The following is a 19,339-nucleotide window of genomic DNA, read 5'->3' as shown; positions in this document are numbered from 1 at the left end:
AAAATTGTCAAGTAGCACCTTAGAGACCAACTAAGTAAGTTCTGGGTATAAGCTTTCGTGTGCATGCACACTTCTTCAGATACCTGAAGAAGAAGTGAAGAAATGGTATCTGAAGAAGTGTGCATGCACACGAAAGCTTATACCCAGAACTAAGTTCGTTGGACTCTAAGGTGCTACTGGATAATTTTTAATTTATTTATTTTGTCTGCATCAGACCAACATGACTACCTACCTGAATCTATTAATATCTCATAAGAGATAATACAGAAGGCCTGGCTCATTTTTGGAGATTTAGGCTGCAATCCTATGCACACTTACTTGGGAGCAACTCCAATTGAATTCGGTGAGTCTTATTGCTGAGTAGACATACATAGGACTGTGCTGTTAGGCTTTTTTGTTTGGTTTTGGTGTTTTTGATGTTGTGCTTTTACAAATGATGCAGACTACCCCAAGGATTAATGGAGGGTTGAAAAAGCAGGAAAAGGAAATGCTCTTTTGCTGTAATATTGTACACGAGAAGCAATACTAGCTTCTCAGTCACCACAACTTGCTAGCAGTATCTGCCTTTTTTTTTTTTAGAACTTTGTGCATTTCATCCCCCCTCCCAACTGCACATCCTGTGATGAATTAGAAAAACAAGAGCATGATTTCAAAACTCAGCACCTACGTAGTGGAGAACTGCAGTTGGATTTTGAAATACTGCTCTCAGACAATAACTGCACATGTCTGCCAACTATAGATAGTGACACTGGCCGCCATTTAATTACTCCCAGCTGCCATCTTCTAAAAGCTGTGGTTTGCCAAGTTCATGAAAGTGGTAAAGGACACATATTTTATGATGCCTTCTAAATGATGGGATATGAGCCATTTGGAAATCTAGATCAGTCAGATGTCTAGGATGAATACCCCCCTCATGTCACGTAGAATGCAAAGCAAGAACCAGCAAGGGAAGATCACATTGGCCTGAGCTAGCTCAGAGGTCGGTCATCTGCTTTACGTGCAGGAAGCCCCATGTTAAATCTCCAAGTAGGGAGGGGAGAGACCCTCTGCCTGACACCCTAAAGGGTCACTGCCCATCACTGTAGACAATAATGAGCTAGATGGGCCAGTGTTCTGACTCAGTACAAGGCAGGGTCCTATGTTCCTAAATGTCCTCTTATTATATCCCTCTACTTTATCTTATCTATTTATTTCATAAACTTTATACCTCCTGATTGATGAAAGAAAGAAAGAAAGAAAGAAAGAAAGAAAGAAAGAAAGAAAGAAAGAAAGAAAGAACACCTCAAAGTGGTTTACCAAAAAAAGATAAAACAATAAAATTATCACTAGGAAAAATTAACAAGACTAATTTAAAATTTTCAGAATGCTAAAATAACAATAGACTAAGAACAGATGAAAACTGTTCATGTTTTCTAATTACGTATGTCTTTCAGATCTCACATAAATCCTGTTTCAAAGCAGCTGCACTGGTTGCCAGTTTGTCCCAGGGTCCAATTCAAAGCTAACATGAGTGTTTAATGACTGAGACTCCTGATAATACCTGGTAAATCTCACTCCTTCCTTACAGACCCCCCCCCCCTCAGATGGCAAGATCAGCATAGGGAGCCCTTTTGGTTGTTCCACAGCCCTCAGAAGCTCAGCATGGTGGTGGCCAAGGACACAGCATTCTCTGGGCAGCCTCTAAGTTGTGGAACTCCCTCTCCACAACGGTGCATCTGGCATCTTCTTAAATAGCTCTCATTTAAAAAAAAAATACCTCTTTACCCTGCTTTTGACACTTGAGCTGTATATCTTCAAGATCCACCTTATTTCTGTGATTGTAATTTTTTTAAAAAAACTGTTTTGAACTATTGTGCTTTAATTCTTGTAATCTGCACTGGAGTTTAAGGATGAAGGGTGGGGAAATTAATGATGATGTTTCATATAAGTAAATAAACAACATATAAAACATTACATTTCTGATAGAAAATTACCTCAGAACTGACAACGGTGTAGTACAAAGCTCACACTAGGGAAAACCAGGAGGGGATTCTTTCTGTAAAGCTGAAAATTCATGGGAGCCTTGTGGCTAAAATAAAGACTCTGAGATGGAAAGGCATTTACATTTAAGGCTAACGTTGCAGTGATTGGCTGTGAGCACACTAAGGCATCAAGCCAAATTGTTGTTGTTCCAGTCTAAGGGAATGCTTGGGCTATTTGAGGGGAAATGCTGGTTCTACTGTGAACAATGCAATGGCAATTTTCAACATATGGTTTTATGGCTAAAACAAGATACATAATAATATGTGAAACACATATTCCATTTAGTTTCTCTCCAGCTGCAGCAGTGTCATCGTGAGCAGGAGTCTTTCGACCTAATCACCTACTACTTACCCCCCAAAGGAACCATTTAAGGGCAAAATGGTTTTTGTGGTTTCTCAGCTGTGCTGGCTGCTTGGGTACTCAAACTGAGTGGCTTCAGATTACAGGAAGAGATTGGAGCTGTGTAGCTGAAGCCCAACTTACCTTAGAGACTTTGGGTGGTGTCTAGGGCTGAGCAATGTCTGGTTTTCAGTGTTGTGATATATCACCAGCTAAACATTGCAATACAGTGGTACCTCGGGTTAAGTACTTAATTCGTTCCAGAGGTCTGTTCTTAACCTGAAACTGTTCTTAACCTGAAGCACCACTTTAGCTACTGGGGGCCTCCTGCTGCTGCTGCGCCGCCGGAGCACAATTTCTGTTCTCATCCTGAAGCAAAGTTCTTAACCCGAGGTAAAATTTCTGGGTTAGCAGAGTCTGTAACCTGAAACGTATGTAACTTGGAGCATATGTAACCTGAGGTACCACTGTATACCGATATATCACAATATCTGAAATAAGGATGGAACTATGTAGAGGTGAACTGGGTAATGTTCTGGCAACTGCTACTACCTAGGGCAGGCACTCCCAAGCTCGGCCCTCCAGATGTTTTTGGACTACAATTCCCATCATCCCTGACCACTGGTCCTGTTAGCTAGGAATGATGGGAGTTGTAGTCCCCAAACATCTGGAGGGCCAAGTTTGGGGATGCCTGACTTAGGGGGCTAAAACCGATACATTTTTACTTAGCTTTAACATATTGTTACAACTGTTATTTTATAGCACAGAGCAACTGGGGTGGCAGAAATCACGAGAGAAGCGATGACCGACTTCACAGTTTCTCCCACATCACAATTTTTTTCACATAGCACATGCAAACATTGTTAGCAAGAAACAATAAACCCGAAGAGAGATATAACACTAACCAAACAAAAAGGCTGCTTTGTCAGATGATCTAGTCGTATAGATCACAGCACTCAACAAGAGTTTTATTAAGGCTAAGGGGTTAACACTGAAGCACTTTTGTGCATGTCTAGTCTCCCAAACGAACTCAGCCAGCCCTCACTCTGACTGATGGACAGAATCATACTGTCACACGCCATCCTTATCTCCAAGTGGTGAGAGATTCCAAAATCTGTGCAGCTTGATAATATATTGTTGCATGCCACTCCAGTCTCTGAGAGATTCTATGGTTTCTGTGCTCTTTCCCGGGGTTCGTGTTTCCTTTTGGGAATTACGTACAGTGAAGACTGCAGTGTTTTTATATAATATGGTTTATTTACACATGTATACAACCTGAGCCTGTGATGGAGGGGTGCACAGCATTAACACCCCCAAAAGTTCTCAGTTCTTGTTTCTCCCATAGCCACAACCTTGGATTCAAACAGTCACTAAACTTCCTCTCAAATGTTGCTTTCTAGCTTGTTACTTCTAAGTCACATCACTACAAACTCAACTTTCTGGATTTATCTGTTGAGGGAGGGCCCCCCACCCATTTGACGTCTTTCACCAAGCCTCTTAAGCCCCCTTAATGGCTCATCACCTTGGTTCTCACCTCATCAGAAGGCTGGCCTGGCTATTACAATAATTGGAAGCCACCCCAAACACGCATAGGATCACAGGTTTGGAAGGGTATAAGGAATCATCCAGACTGACCACTCCCCCAAACTCATAACAATATTTTGCATTCTGAACCAGAGAGAACCTTTGTGGGGGAAAGATGCTCAGCGTGCGCTGCATCTCGAGCTGTACAAATTCTTATTCCTAAACAGGAAACCTTTGAGGGCCTTTGTACGCATTTGCAAGCTGGAGACACTATTTAGTGCAGCTTGTGCACAGTGCAACCACACACCCAGAATAAAGGAGCTTTCAAAAAGCCTTGTTCTTTCTACCATAATGGTCACTTGTTTGACAGTTGAGGTGTCAGGACACCTAGTGGCAAAGACACAAGTAACAGCAAATGCTTTAAAGATTCCTTTGGCTCACTGCAAGAATGACATGACAAAGTCCGTTTGACTTGAGCTGTTCACAGAAGGGTGTTTCCTTATCTTGAAATAGCATGAGCTCTCCAAAGCAGAGTGTGTCACCGGCCCTTCAAGCCGTGTTTACATTGCTGACTATAAGGGGGAGGGAGTTTCTCAGAAGTGCTCTCCTTTCATTTTCTTTTTACATGCGCCGGCGAAACAACATGGCCAAGAAACTTGTTCTCTGCCTCTTAACCCTGTGTCTGGTAAGTATTATTTTTTCCCCCACATATCACCTCCCTGTAATCATTGAAATACCTGTTACTAGCCACAACATTCTTATTCAGAAGCATTCTGTCAGTCTGTTGTTTTGAGAGTTTTTGCCAACAGTTCTGAAGGAAGGCTGCATGAGAAACGGTAGTCAGAGAGTGGCAGGGTTTGAAACGGTATCCCAAATGATTGGTTTGGTTTAGTGTTTTGAACAGTGTGGTTAGCTGACCCAGAAACAGTTTGTTTTTCTCTTGTGTAGCGGAAAAGAAGGTACTTTGAGAAGCTTAAACCTCAATAAAGATTATTAAAGCCTTTTTTTAAAAAACAACAAATTAAAAGCATTAATTCATAAACTATTGGATGCAGCCTGTACAGTAAATTCCTTTTCTTATCTGGCTATGCAACTATCACCAGCACATGATGGTGGTTTTTTCCTTCCCTCAAACGACTAGGTTAGGTAAGTTAAAATCTTTGGATACTTAGTTTATTATAATGCAATGCTGAGTTGTGTCAATAGGAAGTTGGTCATTGTTGTCAACTGGTTGGGACTTCAGCTTTCTTCCTGAATGTATTATTCACAAATATATTTCAGAGAAGCAACAAATCTCTCGCTCTTAGCACGATGCACTTTAATATCTATGGTTGACTGATACAGATAGGTAGCCGTGTTGGTCTGCCATAGTCAAAATAAAAAAATCCCTTCCTGTAGCACCTTAAAGACCAACTAAGTTAGTTCTTGGTATAAGCTTTCGTGTGCATGCACACTTCTTCAGATACTACCAAGAACTAACTTAGTTGGTCTTTAAGGTGCTACAGGAAGGAATTTTTTTATTCTGACTATGGTTGACTGAGTTATTTTACTTTACAAATTAATCAAAGGGAAGTCCCAAGAAAAACTTGAAGGAAAGAGGGAGATGATACGTGGTAACTGTCAAGTCTGGGCATATGCCGTTGAGCTCAAGTCAGTAAGAAAGTACCTATGAGTCATTAAGTGTTATTGTATTCATGTAATAGAATAATATAACAGAATTTTCCATCCTGTGGACCACCACCTCATGCTAGATATGGTATTTTTATGTGCTCTGTTCTGTAGAAAAAGTCCCTGTCTTTTTTCCCCTTTTTCTTTTAAACTAGCACATTAGAGACAAGATTCTAGATCTTCCTGTCATGCTAACTTTCTAGACACATGGACACATTTCACTTGAGGAACCGTTTAAAGATGCAAATTTCTCATCTTTAGCAATTTGAAGGAGGGTAGTCTCAGCTGGACTCTATCGTGTGAATTTGCCCTGAACATGATGAAGATTAGAAATTCTGTTGTTTTACTCACCTTAGTAAAATGCAGCATATTATTATCAGTTTCTTATTGTTGTAGTAAACATTATGTAGTAGTTTTGCTACAGATAAGCTCAAGACATAACAGAAACAGGAAATCTTGTTTTGGGGGAGGTATGGAAGCATGCCAGGTGTACTAGATTTCTAACACTGTATCTGGCAGAATTTAAACTGGAGTGGCACAGAAGCTGCACTGATTGTGACAAGGACAGGCCAGAATGGAAATTCCTGCCTTCTTAACTGGGTAATCAGGGATGATTGTAAAATGTGCAGGATTCCTTTGCTTCCTTCACTACTCTGCTCAGGAGGGGAGAACTCCCTTAGTCACTGGTCATGTTGCCTGGGGCTGATGGGAGATAGATTTTTAATGAAATGGCAACATTAACTTGCAAAGCAAGGACACTCAATATGATACCAGACAGGTTACTATGCTATAAAATAACATTTAAGACACAGCATGCCCTTAAAAACACCAAAGGAGCCACAGCAGAGAGTACTCTGGTTTCCAGATGGGGAAGGGCCTACAACATCCCAATAGCTGCTTCTTCTATTTTTCCTCACAGAAAGGAAAACTTAAGCTATGTCCTTGGGGTGCTTACATCTTCCTTGGGGTCACACCAGTAGCCAAGAGTGATTCTCAAAATTACCCACAAGGAAGCCTCCCCCCACAAACTCAGAACTCCCAGTCCCTTCTGTGCACCCTTCTGTCATCAGAGTATATCTGCTTTGTTCTTTATTTTCATATGAATAAAACTTGACAAGGAGCAATTTGGTTGTCTTTATTGCCTATCAGAATCCAAAGAGAACTATTGTCTTTTCGGAAAATGCCATAATGCATTGAAATGCAATATTTATATAGTCTCTCTCTCTCTCTCTCTCTCTCTCTCTCTCTCTCTCTCTCTCTCTCTCTCTCTCTCTCTCTCTCTCTCTCTCTCATATAGGCATTTGATTTTATTACTCCTGGACCATTGCATGAGAATGTGTCTATGTCTATGACGCCCAGAGCACATAAGAAACCTGGGCCAGTGAAAAGTATTTTTAAGCGGAATGTTATCGGGTGTCGGAATGATACACAATATCTGTTTCAAGATCTTTGCTGTGATAGTTGTAAGCCCGGTAGGTATGATTGTAAGATAACTGAGAAGCATTTCCATTTTCAATAGTGGAGAGCTGAAACACGGGCACATTTTAGGAACATGCTCACCCCTATGGAACACTCAGCCTCTCCAGGCAGCTTTATACTTTGTTTTTGCATGAACCTGATTGCAAGGCAGTAAATGTTAGAGGGAAATGAATTAGGTTCTCATTGCCAAGGCAACCAGACTGATGCTCCCTCTCTCTCTCATCCAGTTAGAGCAGAATACAGATGGGGAAACACATTGAAGCCCTGTGCAGGCATTCTAGTCCCCATGAGGGAGTGGCTAGGGAAACCCAGCCAGATGGGTGGGGTATAAATAATAAAATTATTATTATTATTATTATTATTATTATTATTATTATTATTATTGCCGAGATAAGTGTGCTAACTCTGGCCTCTGTTGCCATCACCATCACATTTCATGTGTCATTCTCATAAGGTTATCTAAAAGGAAAGCGTTTGAATATTACTCTGTCAAGCTCCACTTAAGTCACATTATTAAATAGTTTGGAAATGGATACCTGTTTAACCTAATCACTATCTGGTTAGCATTGTTCCTGCAATGATTTGGCACTTAGGTGGTGCTGAACAAGAAAAAGTGATTCAGGAAATCTGAGACATTCAAGTGAATCACACAATCTTAATGTTTAAACTGCTTTTTTGTTTTTTTTAAAATAGGTTCCTTTGCTAAACGGAAAGGTTGCACAAAGGACAATCCTACAACTTTTTGTGGAAAATGCATAGATGGGGAAGAGTATATGGATAACTACAATTATCACCCTGAATGTCTGCGATGTGGTCACTGTGACACTCTCCATGGTATGTTCACAATCTAGAACTATTGGTTGTTATGCATATTGCATTAGAGAGAAATGTTTTAAGTGCATGTCTTTGCAGAAAGCCTAGCATGTGCATGATCCACCTATAACACAGAGAAAAGGCTTCTTGTCTCCCTACACATGTTCCTCCATATATGCATCAGATTGCATGCTGGGTAAGGTGGTGGTGGCAGCCATTGCACACACTGGCCTCTAGGGGATGGGAACCAAATAACAGAAGAGGACTCTTATTTATTAAAACAGCTAAACATTATGTGTTGCTGTGGTGAAGACATGTAGACACATGGAACAAAATAGAACACAATGGGTGCAATATAGAAGTTATATCCTGATTTTCATCAACTGAAGACTCTTAAATATATGATTAAGCCTTTGGCTTTTCATTGAACTTCAAGAACACTTAGAATCACAGAGCTGAAGGGGCCTTGCCAATCATCTGTTTCTTTGCAGGGAATACAGGGCTACAGCAGCCCCTAACAGATGGCTGTCCAGCCTCTGCTTGAAGACCACCAGTACTTGGTTGCTTTGTTGACTTGTCCTTACCATTAAGAAGTGTCTCCTAATGTTTTCCAGAAAATCATTGGGCCGTAGGCCAGCATGCAGCTATTCCCTGCCATTTCCATGGAGGAACAGAAGCACGCATGCACATGAAAGGTGGGAGGGTAGCAGCAAGTCTGATAAAGTCCACTGGTGTGAATGAAATTTAGCACACCTTGGTGGCATAACACAATAGGTAATGCAGTGTAAACAGAACATTAGAAACTGGGGAAGAAGTACTAGCATTATAACCAGGAAACCTAACACAACAATCCCAATGTACCTCTTTTTTGTGACAGTCCTCCAGGAATCAGCTTTGTTTCTCTTCAGATTCAGTCCAATTCATCTGAGTCTTCAAAACCTGCCCACTATAAAAAGAACCAGTTCATTCATACACACACACACACACACACACACACACACACACACACACTTTAATATAATGTTTCTATTTATTTTAGGTTTTGAAGTTGAAAAGAATTGTACCATCCACCAGAACATAAAATGTAGATGTAGGTCTGGCTACTTCTGCAATTCTTCTGAACCATGCCGCCACTGTGATCCATGCGATGAGTAAGTCTCCTGCACAATTACTGACTAAAGGGCAATTTGAATGAAAAACAGGGACCGGAGACAGGATCTAAAGCATTTTTGAATTGTAGATCTTGCATTTGAACCTCTGAACCTGCTCCCAATATATGTGGTCTCAGAAATATACAGTATCCACCCCATAGTTCTAAACATCTATTGCTTTGATGAGATAGGGTTGACTAGGGATGCACGAATCCTTTAAATTGAACACAGTTTTGTATGCGATATTCCCTGCAGTGCACATTTTGTACAGTTTACAACACTCTGCTCCTTAAATATGCATTTTTGTATGATTTTCTAGGCACTGCTCTTGAAACACACCCTTTGCACATCATATTTCCCCCTGAAAAATAGTTGTTTTTATGCATTTCCCCCATAAAATCTGCATTTTTTGTATGCACTTTCCCATAAAAGATACAGATCCCCGAATTTGAGCAATGCAAACCATCAACCTCTAGGGAGCCACAGATTTTGCACCCCTGCTCTGTATTCATAGGAATGCAAGCCTCGATGGTCTGATTTGAAACTTTGTCCAAATCACAGGCTACTCATTATGGACTACCACAAAATAAGTAAATCCAGAAGGAAGAGAATGCACAATAATTTCCAAACACTAGGTGGCATCTTTGCTCTTCTTCCATGTGTTTCCAACCATTCTCTGGGTGTGTTTTGGAGTGGAGCATAATCTGAAGCTTGGCCAATGGTGAGGGACGATGTACAACCATAACCACACTTTCCAGCTTCTCCGTAATGGACTCTAAGTTTCACCTAAACAGGGACCTGAACCTAGCCTAGAAAGCTACTGAGGAGTGCACGTGCTTATGCTTCAAAGTCGTTTTCTGGAGCAGAATGGAATAAGGGTGTGCATCATTAGCAATAAGTATTGGATACTCCAGGCATGGTATATAAATACCAAGAGCCCACTCTTTTGCTTTTGCATAGTTCAAGGATGGGAAATCAGTGGCTTTCCAGATGTTGGACTTCAACTCCCATCGTTCCTGGCTATTCTCTATGCTGGCAGGGGCTGATGGGAGTTGGAGTCCCGACAGCAGCTGGAGAGCTACTGATTCCATATCCTTGGCCTAGCCTGTGGAACAGTGCCTTCTATTTGTTTCACATAAAGTTCTAGCTTCCAGCTCTGGCCATTGATATCAGAGACTCTGAGCTGGAAAGTCAAAAGATCTAGACTGCAGCTTCTGGGAGGTCCAGCTTGACAATGTCATTGGAGGACACATTCCTCCAAAATGAACTTCAAAATTCCTATATCATAATAAGAAACTCAAAAAGCAATAACTTGAGGAAATTGACTATTTTGCTCTGTTCCCTTGACAGATGACCTAATCTTTCCATTGTTTTCAAACAATTTATTCACAGGTGTAAAGGTGGTAAAATTCTAGAAAATTGCACCCAAACCAATAACACCAGATGTGACAGAACAGGTAACCGTTGGGATCTTTGACTTAGCTCTGAAATATACCTTAAACAAGGGAATGATTACAAAAGAAGAGTTGGCTTTCGGTCTGCTGTTTCAGATGCATGACAACTTCAGTTTTCAGTCAGCCAAACTTTGGCCATCCTATCACTGGTCACTGGTTGGAGTGGGGTGGAGACCTCTCCTACATACAGCGCTCACTACTCTGCCTTGGGGTGGGTGGGAAGTGAAAGTCGGCATCGATTGCTCAAAAACTCAACAGCCACAGAGTGAAACAAACAGTTGTGTGAATGGGCTGTCAGTTGTTTTCAACCTGACTATATTTAAGGGGATGTTTGCATTTTGTACTGAGTGTGGTGGGGCTGGATTTCATTTGTTCATTCTACCCATAAAATGGCTTTGTGTCAAAGCTGAGCCTCATGAAGCAGAAACCTGCCATGTGAGCCATATAAGTCTAAAATGCTTATTGGTGAAAAGTATCTGCATATTCTGTATGAAACTTTGCAATGTTCTACTTAACAGAGATTGTACAAGATAAAACAGCTTCAATTGTTGCACCCGTTGTAGTCATCATAGTCGTCATGGCGGCGATTGCCATTGGGGTAATGTGGTATGGTAAGTTGATGCACCTTTAAACTACCTTATTTATGTTCTAAAATATTCCACAACCTGCAATGCATGCTTGAGGGTTGTACTTAAGGCTTATGTAGCATAGACATGGGTCTTTTCATGCCCAGCCACATTTAAGAAAAGTTTGAGAGATTGTCTCAAGGTTCATGTGAACGTACTTCCAGAGAACTAAGGTAGTAAGCCTAACCCCTCTTACCTGGGAGTAAGCACCATTAAATTCTACATGATTTAGTTCTGAGCTGGTATTCCATCAATCTGTTTTTTTGTCCCCAGCTTGAATCCAAGGGTGGATAGGGCTAGCAGGAAGGTTTGGGCTGGATTGCGATGAGACAGTGCCAGATTGTCTCGAGTTGGGTTGGCCCACCTGAAGTCTTTGTACTTCAGGAAATGGGCTTCTAAACTCCACCCAACAACTTGTTTAATCGAGGTTTTAAAACCCTGATTAAGCATACAGTCAGGAGGGGGTGCAAGAAGGAGGTGCTGTGTCACACCCTGTCCCCACATGACTACAGACCTCTGCAGCAATCATGATCCAACCACCCACTCATCTGGTGAGCAGAGGGTTCAGTACTGCTCAATTTGGCTGCACGGACCTGTTCACCTGATGGAAGCAGGCTACTGGGAACAGCACAGTGCAGGGCTGTTTGAAAGTCCTTTTGCAGACAGCCTCATGCTATTGTTTTCAGGGGTTGCCTATCTCACCTTCTTTCCCCCTGTAATCCATCACTCCCCCTACCTTTTGACCATCTCAGATCACTGCAGGTGGGCCAACTCAACTCGAGACAATCTGGCACTGTCTCATTGCAATCCAGCCCAAACCTTGATCCACCCAAATAAGCCCGATACAATTTGGGATATGGACTTTGGTCAAATCTGGTTCACAGCCCTAATGGGTGCTTCTAGCCAGTGATGTAGAATTCTATGTCCCTTCCTATTGCTACTCCTGTTGTTTTATGAATGTAGTAAAACAAACAAACCATAGTTCTTTTCTGTGTGGCTGCAGTGCGTAGAAAGAAGAAAACCGCAGAGTACAATCTCAAAGAGGAGCCAAACGGAATGGTGAGTATCCTTTCTTACTTTGAATACAGTGCATGGCATTTACAATAAAATAGTATATAAATTTTATGAAATAAATATATAAACATAACCCAAGGAATATTGTAAGAACAGGGGGCAATGTTTCTCCTTAGATGAAAAATAGTTTTGCTTCTCTTTGGGACACCTATTATTTGCAGGCAATGATGAAATAGCCAAACTGGCCTGGACCAAAATCAGATCCCTGGTTATACAGTAAATTCAAAGCATATTACAGCTGGCCACATAACAAAGTCCTTTGATCTAGATATGTGTATGTCTTTTTCACATTCTTATTTTAATTGAGTTTTATAGTTAGTTGCAAAAAAATAAAATAAAATGTACATTGAGTTGCGTATTGAAAACAAAAAAATAATGAACTTAACTGTGTCTTACTATGTTTTAATTTATTGGAAGCCACACAGAGTGGGTGGGGTAACCCAGTCAGATGGGTGGCATTTAAATAAATTATTATTATTATTATTATTATTATTATTATTATTATTATCCCTCACCCCCCCACTTTTACCCAACCCGAAGGCATAGTTCAGATCTAAATAATGATAGTAAAGTTCATACAAGCACTGAAATGAAGAGAGTCTGACATCAATATAAAGGAAGATATTAACATATTACATAATGCGGCAGGTACAGTTTGTCCTGTAATAATCCTTGTTCTTGGGCTCGATAAGCATGCATGCCATTTTGCAAACCTCATTACAAACTGACTATTAATCTAATTAGAAGATGGAACAATCAGATGTACCTTTGTGCATCATTTGGCCATAGATGTATTTAATTGCTTCTTTAGATCACATTGAAGTCAATGGTATTTAAATGCCATGAGTAACCTTGTGTTAGTTAGATGAGGGCTTGCCAATGTGGTGTTCCCCAGGTGTTCCTGGACTACAATTCCCATCATCCCTGACCATTTTGTCGTGTTTGTTGGGGCTGAAAGGAGGGTACTACATTGGCTATACCTCTGTTAGATGATGTATCAATAAGACACAAGGTGCCTGGTCTTGTGTCCCTGCTACAAGGGGCCTTGCACCTGGCCTAGGGGGTGGGGCCCAGGCTCATGCTGAACAGCTAAAAGAGGCTCCTGGGAGGCCACTGGGACATTGCTGGAACAATTCTTGGGTTGGGACAAATGGCTAAAATGTTCTAAAATGTTTTAAACAGTTTTAATTTTGGTTCCTCTGTTTCGTTTTTGTCAGGTTGGTGTTGGTTAAATGTTTAGTTCCCCCCGACCCAAATTAATTACATTAATTTGGGTGAATTCTTTCCAGTAGCACTGTTTATTGTTGTTGTAGTTAGTGATTTCTATTGATTTATTGGTTTGTTGCTTGTATAGGATATTTTGTTTTTGACAGTGTTTGAAAAAAGAAAAAATTCTGACCTCCTTTTTACTCTTTTGCCTAGTGTTCAGACCTTAGTTGGCACAAAGAGTCCTTAAGAAAGAGCACTTTGCAGAATGCTGTTTTTATTCTTAAAAAGTCTCCTCCAACCACGATCGACAGCTTTACACACATCAAACACAACCAGCTTTCTACCATCCAACCAACCCAACACCACACTAACATTGACCACTCTATATATACAAGTACAATTTGGTGAAAGGTTGCATGAGTCATTGTAGGCCGCTGACACATGCTGACTTAGTTCTTTTAGCATTAAAGAAACAGCGGCCAATTTTTAGCCGTAACAGTTTTTAATGTTTGATGTTTTGTTTTTTTATATATGTTGTAAGCTGCCCTTAGAGGAAATGGAGCCTCTCCGTTATCCAGGTATGGAAATATATATATGATGACTGTATTATTATTATTATTATTATTATTATTATTATTATTATTATTAATTGAATTTATATACTGCCCTATACCCGGAGGTCTCAGAGTGGTTCACAGAATAAAATCAAAATATAAAAGCACAAAATACATAATCAAAATAAAAACAACCCAATAACCCCCCCCCCAAAAAAAACCCCACCACATTTTAAAAGGGAATAGGCATGTTGGCCTGTATACAGGGGTGGAGGAAGGGAGTGCTGTGGGGGCAGGATGCCCCGGGTGTCACCACTGAGGGGGGGTGACAAAACGCCGGGGTGGCACTCACCGCGGGGCCTGCAGCATGCCCAAGCCAAGCGTCTCTCCAGGGAGTGACACAGCAGCTTGGGCATCCGCTGGCTCCGTCTGCCCCAAACAGTCCTCCCGCTGCCTTCCTCCCAGCTGTAGGGCGACTATGTGGGAGGAGGCAGGCAGATTCCGGAGGCCTCACGGAGTGTTCTGGCCTGGCTCGTCCTGTCTTGTGGGTGGCTGGCCCCGCCCCTGGGTGCAGGGCACACGCAGCCCCAGGCGCCCGATCGGCTTGCTCCGCCACTGCCTGTATAGCACAGATTTGGCCATGGTATCATCTTAGTTACAGCACAGACTTTTGCAGTATGTTCTGCTTTTAGCAGAGTCTGGAAACTTCAGCTGGTTCCTAATGTGGCAGCTGAATTATAAACTGGAGCTGCCTTCTTAGGAGCATGTTAGGAACTGCACTGGTTTCCAATGGTTTCTGGACCTAATTCAAAGTGCTGTGGCGATCTTTAAAGCTCTTTATCATTTGGGACAAGTTTATCTGAAGGACCCTTTACAGGCAAACCTGCAATAAGGCCTCCTATGTGTTTCATCTACATTGTCAGGAATAGGTAGAGGACCTTATTGGTAGTCATCATTTATGGAACTCCAGAGAGAAGAGGAAAGCAGGGGCTCTCTAATGGTCTTCCACTATATGGATAAGACCATTTTTTTTAGAATTGGACAGTTCAGTGGTTGTCAGGGACTGGACTGAGGAGGAATGCTGGAGACCGCCTCCCCCTCCTTCTGAACCTTCCAGAGAAGAGGAAGACAGTACTGATTTACAACAGTGGTTTGCAGAAGGTCACGGCTCAGAGATAGAAGAGGGACAAAGATGAGAAATAATGAGGGGGGGGGGAGTAGAGCCAGAGCAGCTGGCTGACACGTTCTCATTAGAAAGCATTCCAGACCCACCTTCTCCCAGAACCCAGCGAGCAGTGAAAGTGGGAGAGCAGAAAGCTAAGAGGCAAATGGCCTTAAGCAGCCACCATAAAGGGGGTGGTGCTGTTGACAATTAAGAAGGGAAGGGGGGAGGAGATTATTTGGAGCAATGCCATTACCCCAAGAGGCAACATTTCTAAGCTTCTCTCTGTGAACAATGAATAAAAGACATTGGTAAGAACTTATTATCTATCTATTACTGGCAGTCTGGTGTGAGGGGGAGAGATCGGATTCGCTGAAGCCTGATGGGTGGAGTGCAATAGGGCCAGCAATGGACCCTGTCTGGACTCTGTTGCCATCACATGATAGGAAGTGGCCCAATCTGGGAACTGGGGTAGCCAACGACATTTTTCCAACCGATCAGCACAAGTGCCAGGGCTGTTGATGCGGCACTGGCTTCCCTTCTCTATGAAGCCCACTCACTGTCGGCCAGGATTTAGTATTACATATTTAGATATGGATTCTAGTGAGACAGGTTTACATGTCTTGCTATTTTTTGGTCACTTGATTGCTTTCTTTTTCATTTGTAAAGCTGTCTAGGGAGCTTCTATGAAATTTTCTATAGCACCCTTGTCAGCTTTTCTCTCATCTCACTTTGATTAAATTAATAATAAAAGTCATGTAAAATTTTAATAAATGAGCTAGATGTCGCATGGTAGACATATGTAACCATCTCCCCCCTTTCTTTCTTTCTTTCTTTAGGGGGGGGGGATGAATAGCATTGCTGAATCATCCCAGGTTTTAGAAAGGTAGTTGTTTGCTTTGAAAGCACACACTTCCGCAAGAGGAAAAAAATGTATCGCCTTGGAGAAAGCATTCTTGTTATAGGGACATTTTTAAGCAAGTGTAACTCACTATACGACATGGGTGGCACTGTGGTCTTAACCACAGAGCCTAGGGCTTGCCGCTGAGAAAGTTCGAATCCCCCCGGTGGGATGAGCTCCCGTTTCTCGGTCCCTGCTCCTGCTAACCTAGCAGTTTGAAAGTGCAAGTAGATAAATAGGTACTGCTCTGGCAGGAAGGTAAACAGCATTTCCGTGCACTGCTCTGGTTTACCAGAAGCGGCTTAGTCATGCTGGCCACATGACCCGGAAGCTGTACACCAGCTCCCTCGGCCAGTAAAGCGAGATGAGCGCCGCAACTCCAGAGTCATCCATGACTGGACCTAACAGTCAGGGGTCCCTTTACCTTTAACTCACTACCAAGCTGTGTAAAAATGGAGGTGGAGCAGTCACATGAGAAGACAGTACCTCCTTGGAATGACATATTTATGGCTTTACATAGGCGTCATATATATAAATGACAGTAAAATTGAGGAAAATATTAAACAGGCAACTCTCAATTTATGTGGGGGTTACATTCTGGGGATAACATGTAAAGCCAAAATCAAGTATAGTCAAAACACATTAGGTTCAATGGCAGGTTGGATTGACAAAGTCTTTCCCCCTAGAACCTGCCCCCTTTCTCCCTACTTTTTTTTTTTAAAAAAGCAAACAAACAAACACAATTTTTTTGGGTAAACACTTAAAGATGAATGAGTGCAAGTTAAATGTGCATAAGCTGCGATTTACCTGTTTATGCAGATAATATGTTGTTGTGGGTTTAGGGGGTCAGTCTGGGTGTTACCCGAGTACCTTCTAATTCTTGGGTCCCCACACACAGTGAAGGCCAAAATCTGTTGCTGAATTCATTGGACAAGGTTCTTTGCAAGACAATGAGCTTCTCTGGCCAATTAAATGTCCTCAACAGCAACCCAAAAGAATGAGCTAGGTTGCAAGAACAAAAAATGTTGTGGTGCCCTCCTGACTAATGCACGAGCCTTTTTTCCACCCCCCTCACCTAGCTGCTATGTAGGAGAGAGATAGGGGGACAGTTGGGTGTGAGCTAAGCTAGAAGCAGGCTGGGAGCTGGAACATGCTTGCTCTGTGCTGGATCCAAATCTGTGATGAATGAAGAAGGAAGACCTTTGGGGTCAATAATGCTGTGAGCCCCTCCATATTATGACGAGGTTGTATATATGCATAAATAAAACCATATATCCTAAAGACACCTGACCTTCATTCCAAGGAAGCCAACCCTGGGAAGCACCTGGAACCCCTCGATTCTCTCTCTGTTTGGAGATTTGGATGGTGTGTAACATTTCCCCCATTTTTCCTTTCTAGATATTGATCTGCTCCCTCACATTCCTGTTATTGCAGAGGAGATGCGGCACTCAGACGTCATGACTTTTGTTCGGAGACTGAATGTGACGTCCAATCGCATAGATGTGATCATGAAGGATAATCCAAATGATGGTGCTGAGCAGAAAATAAAGCTGTTGGAATGTTGGTACCAAGAACATGGGATGAAAGATGCTTATAAGACTTTGATCACCACACTGAGAGACCTTCGCTTTCGTGCCACTGCTGATAAGATTGAACAAAAAATAAATGGTGCAAGAAAATAGCAATCACGCTCCTTCCTGATCACTGGTTTATATACATTCAGTTGATCTTCTGCTCACCTCATGCTTTTGTTGGTGTCATCAAATAGTGGATTGGCTACAAAGTGTATGACTTTTGTTCTCTTAATCCAGTGTCTCTCAATGAGGGGTGTATGAGGATCTAAAGGGAAGGAGGATATGAGTGCTTCCATGATATTTAAATTCATTAGAAGTTCTAATGAAATAAAGGAGCCTCGTTTGAAGAGGAGCATGAGATTTGTTTGAAGAGGAGCATGAGAGGAGCATGCAGAGAAAAGGAGGCATGGATTAAAAAAAGATTGAGTTAATTCTTCATTGAATGGGATCACACTAATTCAGGAAAACAAAACAAATAATCATGAAATCTTTCTTCTTTCGCTGGCGGAAAAAGAAAATCGATTTGTCAATCCAAAATTCAAAATTCGGGAATATTCAGCACAGCTCTCTTTCTAAAGTGCTGAAACAATACTGCTTGCAGACCAGCACTGTTTATGTGTTTGTTTATCACTGCAAGAGAGTGGGTCTTTTCAGTGGTGGCACCCTGGCTGTGTAATGCCCTGCCCAGAGTGGCTTGGCTGGTTGGTGCCTGCCTGGGAGTGAATTTAGTGCTAGTCAAAAACCTTAATATTATTTTCTAGGCCTTTTAATCTGTTTTAACTTTAAGCTACCTTTGCTTTCTGTTACTTCTTTGTTTTTATTGTTATTGAATTTCACATGGTTTTATTTCTCCTTGTAAGTCACTCAAGAATGCTGTTGCAGCCTATAAAATTGGTTCAGCGTGTAAATATGTAAATAAACAGTTTATTTAAAAAGGTATCACTATTCTCCAGTATTCTCTCCTCGTGAAAAGATGGATCCTATATAAATTACCTGTGAAATTTCTTACCATTCAAAGAATATTATGATTTGTCCCAGCACCTTTATCTGAAACCCGCCTACAAATTTCTATATAGCCATTCTGAACATCTTCCAAAGGCCAATTAGGCCTGGCAACAGAGATGTTTGAATGCAACTCACCCATTTTTACATATTTGCAAATAACAGCTGGGTGTGTGTGGTCCGTATTAGGACATGATGCAAGAACACTGTCGCTTTACTGCTGCGCCATTTTCCAAAATGGAAATTGCAACCCCCCCAAGTATATTTTGCCCCATTAAGAGGAGAGCAAGCGAGAGATCTACATATATACATTTTTTCCCCTAACAGTGCAAATAGTATGTTTTACCCTAGTGTATGTGGGACGCGGGTGGCGCTGTGGGTTAAACCACAGAGCCTAGGACTTGCTGATCAGAAGGTCGGCGGTTCGAATCCCCATGACGGGGTGAGCTCCCATTGCTCGGTCCCTGCTCCTGCCAACCTAGCAGTTCGAAAGCACGTCAAAGTGCAAGTAGATAAATAGGTACCGCTCCGGCGGGAAGGTAAACGGCGTTTCCGTGAGCTGCTCTGGTTTGCCAGAAGTGGCTTAGTCATGCTGGCCAGATGACCCGGAAGCTGTACACTGGCTCCCTTGGCCAATAAAGTGAGATGAGCGCCGCAACCCCAGATTTGGCCATGACTGGACCTAATGGTCAGGGGTCCCTTTACCTTTACCTTTATTCATTTTTGTACCCATTCCATGGCTGGAGAAATGCAATGCAAAATTTGGAGAAGCATGAGTTTTGAATGA

General features: G+C 41.8%; 1 protein-coding gene across 2 annotated transcripts; it reads left to right on the top strand.

The window, feature by feature from the left end:
- Positions 1–4,415: 4,415 nt before the first annotated feature.
- FAS (Fas cell surface death receptor) lies at positions 4,416–18,489 on the top strand. Of its 2 annotated transcripts, XM_081189771.1 has the most exons (9): positions 4,416–4,570; positions 6,851–7,025; positions 7,726–7,866; positions 8,885–8,996; positions 10,389–10,453; positions 10,969–11,061; positions 12,080–12,135; positions 13,901–13,937; positions 17,375–18,489. In XM_081189771.1, the coding sequence occupies exons 1-9, from the start codon at positions 4,511–4,513 to the stop codon at positions 17,656–17,658; spliced, it is 1,023 nt and encodes a 340-aa protein (XP_081045897.1). In that variant the 5' UTR covers positions 4,416–4,510; the 3' UTR covers positions 17,659–18,489. The 2 variants fall into 2 exon arrangements, with proteins under 2 accessions (XP_081045897.1, XP_081045898.1); XM_081189772.1 differs by lacking the exon at positions 10,969–11,061.
- The last annotated feature ends 850 nt before the right edge of the window (positions 18,490–19,339 follow it).

This window comes from Podarcis bocagei (genome assembly GCF_964188305.1).
Source record: "Podarcis bocagei genome assembly, chromosome: 4".
Classification (NCBI taxonomy): domain Eukaryota; kingdom Metazoa; phylum Chordata; class Lepidosauria; order Squamata; family Lacertidae; genus Podarcis; species Podarcis bocagei.
This window is presented reverse-complemented; position numbering and strand designations above follow the sequence as displayed.

What these genes read in the sequence shown, in the direction of transcription:
- FAS (XM_081189771.1), top strand. Translation starts at nt 4,511, where the DNA reads ATGCGCCGGCGAAACAACATGGCCAAGAAACTTGTTCTCTGCCTCTTA. An exon ending in TCACTGTGACACTCTCCATG is followed by an intron (nt 7,867 to 8,884) that starts GTATGTTCACAA and finishes TATTTATTTTAG; the next exon opens with GTTTTGAAGTTGAAAAGAAT. An exon ending in GGAGCCTCTCCGTTATCCAG is followed by an intron (nt 13,938 to 17,374) that starts GTATGGAAATAT and finishes TTTCCTTTCTAG; the next exon opens with ATATTGATCTGCTCCCTCAC.